The 11987-nt window shown below is 37.5% G+C and overlaps 1 protein-coding gene across 1 annotated transcript; it reads left to right on the top strand.

Moving 5' to 3' along the window:
- Positions 1-4683: 4683 nt before the first annotated feature.
- On the top strand, positions 4684-11987 carry LOC107792277 (uncharacterized). The gene is made up of 7 exons (XM_016614470.2): positions 4684-4852; positions 5079-6799; positions 7555-7988; positions 8076-8237; positions 9307-9382; positions 10166-10321; positions 11576-11987. The coding sequence occupies exons 2-7, from the start codon at positions 5090-5092 to the stop codon at positions 11720-11722; spliced, it is 2685 nt and encodes an 894-aa protein (XP_016469956.2). The 5' UTR covers positions 4684-4852; positions 5079-5089; the 3' UTR covers positions 11723-11987.

The raw sequence follows: 11987 nt of genomic DNA, 5'->3' as shown, positions 1-11987 counted from the left end.
AAAATATAGGAGATCAATTTTACTCATATGAATGTAATTATATATTAATGGGGCTAATATTGCAATTAAATGCAATATAGCCTTAAAATACAAAATGCAATTATAAAAATGCATAAATAATATTTTAACCATATTTTGGCATAAATATAGAAATTAAATAACTAAATTACCACAACAATAATTTGGGGGATAATTATTGGGGATTTTATGAATAAAAGAGAAGGAAATAGATCGATTTAAATCCTTAGAAATAAATCAATTTAAATCCTTAAAATTATGGGAAAAAATTTAAAAACCTTGTACATGCTTATATATGTATATATATGCTATTTTGAAGGTATTTATGCATATATAAAAATATAAAAAACATTTAGGTATCAACAAAGCCCAACTGAATATTGGTATAAGTTTGGATGGTGGTATAGTGTTTGTGCTTTTGGTTGAGGTCCTGGGGGCCTCATGGTGTTTTCGGATGGTTGACGGAGAGTTGGAATTTTTGGGAAGCTGCAGAATTTTTCTGCTTCTGTTGTTTCCGCACGTGCGAATTGGGGACTGCAGGTGCGACGCCGCAGATGCGAAGAAATGGCCGCAGATGCGGTCAAGGATGTGAGGGGCAGAAGCCACAGATGCGGTATGCTGAGCGCACCTGCTATGGCACAGGTACAGTTATTGATCGCAGATGCGATTTTTGGTCAGTTAAGTGGAAACCGCAGGTGCGGTGGTCAATACTGCAGAAGCGGTTAAAGGGCCGCAGGTGCGGATTTCCTGGGCCAGAAGGTATATAATGTTTCCTTCGCGAAATTTTGCTAAGTTCTTCATCTTTTGAAGTCGTGAAACGAGCTAGGGCAGTGAAATCAAAGGAGAATCGAAGGGAATCAGTTGGGTAAGTTCCCTAAGCTTCATTACTAGAGTTTATGATCATTTTTGCATTGATTAATCATGGTATTAGTGGAGATTAAGGGTTAAATTGGGGAAACTAGGGCTTGTTATCGGAGACCTAGACTTGAGGATTTGAGGGACCATTTGTGGTCAAATTTTTGATGTATGTATAAACTTGCGAGAGGATAAGGATTCCGTTGATGTAATCTTTGTAGAGTTTCGAGACGTGGGCCCAGGAGTCGGGTTTGGCCAATTTTCGGGATTTTTGGTATAATTTGATTATTTTCACTTGGGCTTCGATCCTTTAGCATATTCTAATGTTATGATTCTTATTTTGGGTAGATTCGACGTGCGTTGAGGCCGAGGCGAGAGGCAAAAGCATCGCAGAATAGTAATTCACCTGGTTTAAGGTAAGTAACCATTGTAAATCTGGAACTGGGGGTAAAAAACCCCGGTATTTCGGACTGATTTGATAAATGAGGTGACGCACATGCTAAGTGATAAGCGTGTGGGCGTGCACCGGTAGGGATTGTGACTTGGTCCGTCCCATAGCGACTATTATGACGCGTACTTGATTTGAAATCTTATGATATTCCGTATTTTAGACATTTATACTGTATTATGGGATGTATGCCATGTTTGGGGCCTTGTGCCGACATGTTGAGACCCTTAGGGGCATTTTTACTGTTCTTCCCCACTCTATTTGTTTGAAAGCATATCTTCAGTTATGTTTTTACCTGTTTATTGTTTAAAACTGATTTTATCACTCTACTTCTTAAATGTGAGGACTATTTGGACTGAGTTTTCCTGAATTCTACTATTATACCCGAGTGGCTGTGAGGTTAATGACTGAGAGCGGTTGAGGACCTAATGGTGAGGATTATAAATATTACAGATTGGGCTGCACGCTGCAGCAATATTATATATTATATATTATGGATCGGGCTGCACGCCACAGCGATATATATGCTGGATCGGGCTGCGTGCCGCAACGATATGACGTTTGGGCTGCAGGAGGCCCTCTAGAGTCTGTACACCCCCAGTGAGCGTAGTCAACTATAAACTATGGATCGGGCTGCACGCCGCAGCGGTTACTATGATTATTACTATTATGAGATATTAATGGGCCTGAGTGCTGAGAGTGAGTACTGAGTGACGAGAGCTGAGTCACGAGTGACTGAGAGGCTGGCCGAGAGGCCATATTCTGAGTGACCTGGCTCAAGGGGCCCATTTATTATATTTTCAATGATTTCGCTCTTCTTTTGAAATAAGTCTCTGTTGAAAATTGCTAAATAAATGATTCAAGTATTCCAATTAAAACTGAAGTTTTTATGACGAAACTGGTTTTTAAACTGTGGAGTTGATCTGTTATTATGTTGTTTACTCCTTTATATGATTTTAATTGCTCGTTACTGCTTTCAGTCCTTATTTACTTTAGTTACTTACTGAGTTGGCGTACTCACGTTACTCCCTGCACCTTGTGTGCAGATCCAGGTGCCCGGGCGGCAGAGTGAGGGTCCTCAGCATTATCAGAGTTTCCCGGAGACTACAAGGTAGCTGTATGGCATCCACAACCCTGCTTTCTTCCTCTTATCCTTGTTTTCCAGCATTTTAGATTTGTTTTGTATTAGACAATCAGATTTGTTTATGTAGAGGCTCTAGACTTATGACACCAGATGTTTGGGTTGTTTTGGTTTAATGTTTTATTGATTTTCCGCACATTTTTTGGATGTTTCGCCATAAATTGGAACTTATTCATGATAGAATAGTGCTTCATTGCATTGACAATTGTTTGCTTGTCATTGTAAACTTGACCTACTTCAATAACATTTGGCGTATGTTCTGTTATGATGTTACTTTCATATTCCACAATCTCTGGAGATGTTGGCCTATCAATCAACTTCAATGTTCCAGATGAACCTGCACTCAATTAAAAGTATCTACAATTCAGAAATATATTGTAGCTAATTTGTAGTATAATTGTAGTACACGAGAAATTGAATACTTCAATAGTCATAACATAACAACGACATTTGTTATGTAGTATCATTGTATATCTTATGTAGAATAATTGTTGAACACATGGACTGACAAAACATCACCACTGAAATTACAAAGCAAACATGCAATTATGCCTGAATTAGAGATACTGCATTCCAAATCGAAATCATGCACTGTTATACACAACGGATACACTCATAAGTTTTTGTTTTCCTTTTTCGTCTCCATATACACTCGAACTCCCATATCGTTTCGAATTTTCATTGGAGGACAACGTTCATTGACAGTGTATTTGATTTTGATGATTTTTCCGGAGGTATCGATCATTAGATACTCTGCAATTGCAGAGTTCAATTGACTATAATTTGAATCCTCGGTGATTACAATTCCATAAATATTAAAATCTTTGTATCTCCTAATGCTATCCCAATAATTTAGCTGAAGCATAATAGCTAAATTTGACATTATATAGCGGAATTCAATACAATTCAGGATAATTATTTGCATTTTTTTTCAAAACCTTAGCTTATGGTTTTGAAAACGAGAGGAGATAGAGAAAATCGGAGAATAGAACTTGATTGTGCGACGATAATCACAGAAAATCAGCGTAATAGTAGGCTTAATTAAAATGCGAAGATTCCCTTCAGTAAAATCTCCGAAGAATCCTCTGTGACCCCAAATTCCCACGTCTAGAAAAGGAAGGCTAATGCAGAAATGATTCTAGTTTAAACAAATGTATATATTTTGTAGACAAAACTTGGATAGGTCGGTTAATTATGTAAACATGAAATTTTTTTATAATAAGGTTTCTAATAGTGTATAGATATGTAAAATAAAAAATTACCAGTTATGTCCATTTATAAGTAGGTCATTACAAAAATTGGCCAATTGATAAAATATTACTAATATTAGCCAAATTAGTCAATTAGCTATTTATAGCAAAAAAATGCTAAAATTTTTTGCTTTGTTTTGAGTGAGTGTTATTAGAATAGATTGGGCACAATTTAAGGAGCTTGAATTTCAGTTTTGGGATGATTTGGTAAAGTTTTGAGGTGATTTGAATTGAATATTCGAAGTAAAAGCTGAACATGAAAAAAATGATATGTGTATCATTTGTGTATCACATATGTATCATATTTGTATCAATTGTGTGTCACATGTATATCCATGTATACCTGTGTGTGAGATACATGTTTGATATACGTGTCGCAGAAGACTTGTTGAACTCAATTTAATTACGAATTTTGATACAAAACCAGTCCAAATCACCTTCATTCTTCCTCAAATTTTGTATATTGACTTATCTTTATATTTTCAATGAATTTCAACTATTCCCATTGAAAAAGTTCCTTCTTTGTTTAGATTTTTGGAATATTGTATAGATTATTGTATTTCATCACCTTATTTGCTATCCCGTCCATGAAATTTCCTTTCCGTCTTATATCTAATGTTGCTAATCACACTTAAAAATATGGAAGATGATTTTTGCATGTGATTCTTTGATAGAAAAAACCCTATTATTTGATTTTTCAATTTTTGTGGGCTAGTTTTGATAAGTCTATGACTAATGACTAGAGGTTGGTAAGTTGATATTTATTCGGGACATTTGTGTAAGTTCCCCATGTAAAATTCCCTTTTATTATTAGAAAAGTATTGTGCCTCATTCCAGCCCATTCATCTAATCTCTTAAAAGCCCAACCCATATATTTGGCGGGAAAGTCGATGTCATCTCAACAGGCGTGTCGTGTCTCGTGTGCTTCCCACCAATGCCCATATAAACTCCTCAAACCTGCTAAACCTCCCGCCACAACCTTCCGCCGTCGTCAACCGGTTCAACTGCCGACGGAAACATTCCCTTCACTACTGTACTCTCATTTCCCGATTTCGTTTTCATCCTCACAATATCACTTCACTGTACCATCATTTTCGCCATTGCTCGCAGTAGCTCGTTACTAACTCCTCGCCGTCACTGGTAACTGTAACTTACTCTCCATCCTTCAATATACATAAGCTTCCTTTATTCTGTTTTATCGAACTTGATAAGCTTGTTAGTCTCACCAACTGAGTTCAACTTTTGCGCTTTTTTATTTTTATTTTATATTATAGAGAAATGAGTGCTTCTGTTTTTTGGGATATTTAGATACGCGTATGATTTTTTTGTTGCTCATTTTAGTCCATTTGTTTTGGTTGCTTCACAGGATAAGAGATAATGGCGATTTTGAGGTCTCGCGAAGTGACTCCGGCACTCAAGCCTAAGGCCTCTTCAAAAACCCTAGAAAATGTTACTGTATTGGAACCGACAACTCCGTCAAAGTCTCTAGAAACTTCGAGCCAGCCTTTATGTAACATGACTCCGATTTCTTGTTCTTCGGCTAGTTGTTCCGTTCCTCGTGTTGTTGCTCCAAGGAGGAGTTCAAGATTGGCTTCTAAAACCGGTTTGAGCGAAATTTTGAGTCGAAAAGGAAATAGTAAGGATTTTGAAATTTATAATGAGTGTAGTGGTGAGAGTTTGAAGAGAGACATTGATGTAGAAAACATGGTTTTGGATGAATATGAGAATTTGGGGGTTTGGCATAGCGAAGGTATTGGAGAAATAGGTTTGAATAAATCTGATGTTATAGGAAATTCGGCATGCTGTGAGGAGAGAACTGAATATGCTAAGAAGGGGAAAGGGAAGAAAAAACAAAGTATAGAAGTGCAGGGAGAAGGGAACACTAAGTTTTTGAGTCTGCGGTCTGGCAAGAAAATCTCAAAGAGAGCAGTTGAAGAAAGCAGTGGTGGCTCTGTTGGTGAGACTGAAAGTGTTGAGAAGGATTGCGATGAGAAGCTGTCTCAAGGAAAGCTAAGTGAAGGAATGTCAAACAGTTGTGATTCAGAAGGTGCCTTGAGCGATAAGTTGGGGACAAGTTTAGATGAGCCTTCTAGTGTTAAGAGGAGGAGATTCAGTAGAGAAGAGAAATGTAAAGGCACAGTTTATGAGCTGGGTTTGTCAGTGGTTCATTCAGTAAATTTGGAATCAGAGGAAACATTCGGGATGCCATTTGATCACACAGTACCTCAGTCTGCCTGTTTTCCAGAAACCGCAGACGTGGATGATCATGGTGATGAGCAAGCTCCTAGTATGCAAAATGGTAATTCAAAGACTAGAAGGAGGCTTAGCAGAGAGGAAAAAGGAAAAAAAGTGATGGTTGGCGATGATTTGCCTCATTGTCTTGATACATTGGAAGGAAAATCCAAGCAAGGGGCGGAAAAACCCATAAATGATATTGTTTCAAGAGATATTAATTTCTCAGAGGATAGGACATCTCAGGATGGAGAACAAGTTGCAGATGCCACTGCAAGCGTAACTGCTACTAGAGTATCTACATCAAGAAGAAGGTTTAGGGATATTGCCAGACGAAATGCTTCCAGATTTGCTCATTTCTCTTCCCAAATGGAACAGGATATAAATGCCACTGCTGAGGCTGCTGAGGAAATTCCACAGGAGGAAGTGAACACTGTAGAAAGAGAAGACTGGCCTGGTCCATTTTCAACTGCTATGAAGATTATTAGAGATCGTGAAACGAACATCAAACATCAGCAGAGTTCATTTTCTGAGAAAAGTAAGATTGAATTGGTATGGGTTCCCAAAAAGGGCCAGCAGTGCCAATCTAGAAAGCTGGTGGTTCCCTCACTACAAGACCTATGCATGGGCATTCTAGTGAAAAATGCAGATGCAATCACTTCACTTGATTGTGTACCTGATGCACTCAGGCACAGGATTTGCCAATCACTGTGCGATTCTCGAAAAATGACTTATCAATTTTTTGAACTTCTTACCCGTCGATCTCCTACAGAGATACGCATAAGGGACTGTTCATGGTTGGATGAGGAGAAGTTCACAAAGACCTTTGAAGCATGTGATACCAGCAACTTGGTGGTGAGTTTTCATCTTTCTTTTATTTATGCTATGTCTGATTGGAGTGGAAAAAGAAATGGTTGGAGGAGTAGAAGTAAAAGTGAATAAAGTGTGGGTGTTCGTCTGTTGGTTAGGAGATAATAGAAAACTTGAAATAGAAGTGGAGGGGTTGCGGTCCTCCGCGTCATCTTTCTCAATCCGTCGTAAGCTGGATGGAAATGATGAAGAATACTACAAGCTTACAATGATTGCAAGTAAATCATCAATGCTTCACATAGGGGAAGTGGACAGTTGGTTTCTCTCTCCTTCCTCTCCACCTCTCATTTGAGGAACCAAACTTAGTTTTAATATTTATGAACTGCTATTCTATCAGTTAAAATATTCACCTAGCTATTTTTGAAGCAAGATGTGTTAGGCTTTTGTATGTGATTCCTTTTAACTGCATTTTTATTTTATTTACCCACTACTCCTCTAAATAAACCTGCGTTGCTTTTTCACTCTGTACAAATGATACTTGGTACCATTGTTAAAACTATTAAAAGGAATAAGTACTTGTTTAGCAGCATTACATGGGAGCCGCTAACAGACCTTGTTTGCTAGCATAATCTGTGCTTAAATATGATCTTGAACATTACAGTGTTGATATTAAAATTCATAAAAGATAAAGTTGTCTTCAGTCTGTCCATTCAAGTTTTGCTTGCATATGTTGTAGTAATATATCAATGCTGTATTAGTTCTGATTGTTGAACTTGAAGATACTCTCTTTGTGGAACCAGGTGCTTCAACTGGATCAGTGTGGTCGCTGTATTCCAGATTATATCCTATTGGCTACATTAGCTCGTTGCCCAAACAATCTCCCTGCATTAACTACCTTGTCCTTGAAAGGTGCATGTCGTCTTTCCGATTCTGGGCTGACGGCAATCATCTCTGCAGCACCTTGTTTAAGGTCAATGAATCTCAGCCAGTGCTCTTTGCTGACATGTGATGGAATTAGCTGTTTATCTGATTCATTGGGATCAGTTCTGAGAGAGTTGTATCTAGACGATTGCGAAGCAATAGATCCCATGCTTATTCTACCAGCATTGCTAAAGCTAGAACATTTGGAAGTTCTATCAGTAGCTGGAATCCAGACTGTATGTGATGCTTTTATTAAAGAATTTGTCACTCATCGAGGTCAGAGTCTGAGAGAGATTGTTCTGAAGGGATGCATGTAGGTTTTTTTCGTCCTGTTTCAGATGATGTTCCACAGAGAAATTTGACAGATACTGATTGTATTTGTGCCTTTAATCTGATGCAGGCAATTGACTGACTGTTCTCTGAAAGAGATTGCACAAAGCTGTCCTGGATTACGCGCTATTGACCTGAGTAACTTGCGTAAATTGACAGACTCTGCAATCGGACATCTTGCCACTGGTTGTAGAGCAGTTGACAAGCTAAAACTCTGTCGCAATGCATTCAGGTTTCAAAATATAGCATTCAGTACAGAATTCTTTTCTAAGTGTAGCATATGCAGTGTCTTTCCATAATGTTTTGCTTGCTATAATCATCATCATTTTCTGTAGCTTTTTACTTTTTCTTCAATGTTGGTTGCTTATGCCTTTAGAGCAAATTTGTCAAAGAATATCACCATATCACTGCTACAAAGGAGGGTTGTTTCTTTGCATAAAAAAATCTTCATTTGAATGTTGAAAAGATGTTTCAAAATGCTTGGCTTCAAATTTCCTTCTCATGTTCCTTTTGTGGAGTGGTTGGCTGCCCAGAATCACCTAGGTAGATATTGCACACATTTTCTTTTGTATTTTACTTTTATTTTTTAAGTAAAAATAGCATATCCAATTTGCAGATATATAACAGTCTCCTATGCTTATAGGAGTGGGTGCATATGGTACATTGTAATTTGTATATATAAGGAACGTTTCATTCTGTTAGATTACATGAGCTGGATTTGACATAATTCACACTAAACTCCTTCTTTGATGAAATTTCTACCTTTAAAGAGCATGTGTGTACCCATTCCATCTTTGCATGAACATGTATTTGAGTATGTCCATACATGAGATCCTAGCTCTTTGTAGTTGGAACACGCCATTTCACCTACTCCTTAGCTTCATTGGTAAAATAAGTATTTGGATTAGTTAGAAACCAGAGAAAAGGAAATATCAGTCAAAGAATAGGAATGGGCAGGGAAATGATTTTGCAGTCTTGTGTCTGTTTTTCCTACTTATTTGGCTTTCTATGTATTTACTCTCATATGAGTCCTGAGTTGTCTTCCATGCGTGAATGCCTATAATAGTGGTTTCAAGCTACATATAAGATCCTCTCAGTATCATTCTTGAAAAATCACAAAAATAATGTTCTTTGAAATCTTAGAATAGTGGTTTCAAGCTACATATAGGATATTATCAGTATGCATTCTTCAGAAAATGAAAAAGAGCTATCCTTTTTGATAGCATGTTCTGAATTCCTTGTACTCGTAAATTGTAAAATTGATAGTGGCATAAGCTTACTCTTATTTTTATCAATGGCAGTGATGAAGCTGTTGCTGCTTATGTTGAAACCAGTGGGGAGTCTTTGAAGGAATTGTCTCTCAATTTTGTCAGTAAGGTATTTAACGGCATGTAATGTTATCACATTTTTCTTATTGTGTTTGTGTGGTCCTAGGGAAATGTGTTATGGGTTGTGCTTCATTTTTGCTGAATTCCAGTTGGCATCTGCTACTTAATGTCCTTGACTTCTAGTAAAATCACCAGCATCACACACTGGACTTAGAATTCTCGATTAAGCCTTGCTAAATCCGGCTTAGATCAACATTTATCCATTAGAAGGGGCTTTAATGATTTTACTATCCAGTTTTGCTTTTTAAGTATTGTTTGTTCCACAAGGGTCAGTGAGGATTCATATAGCTGACCTCACCTTGTTTGGGCTGAGGCGCAGTTGTTATTGTTGTTCCACAAGGGGATGACCCATTTTATCAAGAAGTTATTGCTTTATGGATGTCCTGAACTTTGCTTAGATATGTCAACTATTCAAATATTATTTCAGAGTAACTTTTGGTATAATAGGAAGCCCGTAGATCTTCCTGAAAACGTACTGGAATCCATGGACAATCCTACGGGAAGAAATTTCACTCACTTTTGTGGTGACTTCCCACTTTCGTGGTGCTGCACTGTTAGTAAAATCTACCTTGTAAAAAAATATATTTTTGAGAGAACTAGCAAAAGGAACCTTGGGTAGATTTTCTTTGCTTTCACTTCTAGGCCTCTTGTTTCCTCTTCCATGTTTTTCTGGGTACATGGAAATTTGAATATTGAAAATAGTCAATGAATTATTGCCAGACTAAAAGTCAAGGAATCAAAGTTTTTCCATGTCTTTATATGATTTTTACAGGTTTCACACAACACTGCAATATCACTAGCCAAATGCTCAAAAAATTTGATTAGTCTGGATTTGTCTTGGTGCCGCAACTTGACGAATGAAGCCCTGGGACTGATTGTTGATAGCTGCTTGTCATTGGAAGTATTGAAATTATTTGGCTGTACTCAGGTATGCTTTTTTAGTTTGGTAAATGAGAAACTTACTTTGCTCACAGCTTGCCTGACCATTAAGGGACACAGCTAATGTCCTACCTTTTTTCCTGTGCTTAGACTGGCAACAGGGATTGTTGAAAGGCACCTGCTCGTACCAGAGTCAAAGACAAAGTCTTTCTATCTTGATTATGTAGAAGTATAGGAATTTCTTGTGCTTGTACAATTTGATTATGTGTTATGACTTTGAGTTCTTTCCTATCTCTAGGTTTCATCATAGGTCACTTTATTGAGATTTATTCATCTTAATGTTTCATCTGAACTGAAGAAAGGGGCATAAAAAATTTGTTTCTTTGCCCCAGATTGACCCTAAAATCTGGAGAATAAAATCTTAATTGTTGTGAAATATCAAAAATGCCTATGCTCTCAAGGTTGGTTATCTTCCTCAAAAAAGAGTTAGCAAATTCAGTATTTTTTCTATCTTGTGGTCCGCTGTTTACCGACACTGATGCAGTCTCTGAAAACTAAATTGAACTCCTCAAAGGAGCTAACCTGCTACTTCTTCGAAGTGTGCAATGCCAGCCTTCCCTTTCTACTTTTTTTGCTTGGATGTGTTTGTGTACATTTGATTTGGTGAATTAGAATTACAATTTTGGGTGCTTGGGTATTTGGTTGATGAGTGCTGGTAACAGCTGTTTTTTATTTTTCCTAGGGGTGGGGGGTGGGGTGGGGTTGTTTGGGTTGCAATGATGCATTTCCTCATGGGGCTAAGAGGTGGGAATGGAGAGGTGGCAAAGTGATGGATCAAGAGGGTTTCATACTTGGTAAATGTCAACCCTGAATTTTGAATCTTTGTTCGAATGCAGTTGCCAAGGTAGGCTTTGAAGCTTCTGCATGATTTTTCCTACTATCATTGAGAGATATGGATCCAAAGTTGTTGGGTTCAGATGTACTTTAATATTGCGAACACATGATTTTCCCGAGAGAAATTGATATCTACTGGTGGTGGAGTTCATGAACCCCAATACATTCTTTTAGAGAATAATCTCTTCTGATATTTTGTTTGATGCATTGGTTTCTTCATATGCCATAGTTTTTCTAGTCCTTTTACCTTCTCTGTTTTTATTGATTCTCTAATTGTTGCTGCATGTTTATTACATTTGCTATTTGCTTCTCTGTTTCCTTCAATCCCCGGAACAGTTATTGATGGACTGTTGAAGATGTAGTTAAGCAGTGCAAAAAACAAATAATTATTGACACGGTGAATTTGCAGGTTACTAATGTTTTCTTGGATGGTCACTCAAATCCCAAAGTTCAGATCATTGGTTTGAAGATGACGCCAATATTACAACACATTGAGGCACCAGATTCTCTGCAGCAAGGGCCATTACGATATTCAGCAGTACCATCTTTATTCTGATGATTTTGGTTCGAAGTTAGTTATCGTATTTGTTTCAGAATGGAGTCAATATTCTCTGAATGCCAGAAGTCATAACCTCGCCTCACTTCCTTTGGACCTAGATAACTTGTTTTGTGGCGTAATGCAAGGTCCTGTTATGTTTATGGAGAACTTCTCCCCTGTCTAAATGGAAGAACATATTTTTAGCGTGGATGATATTTGATCCAAGCAAAAATTTAATTCTCTTTCAGAAATGTTGCGATGTGTATTAATTTTTGCACTATCA

Source organism: Nicotiana tabacum, chromosome 10 (genome assembly GCF_000715075.1).
Source record: "Nicotiana tabacum cultivar K326 chromosome 10, ASM71507v2, whole genome shotgun sequence".
NCBI lineage: Eukaryota > Viridiplantae > Streptophyta > Magnoliopsida > Solanales > Solanaceae > Nicotiana > Nicotiana tabacum.
The sequence above is the reverse complement of the archived record's forward strand: the minus strand, read 5'-3'. Positions and strand labels throughout refer to the sequence as shown.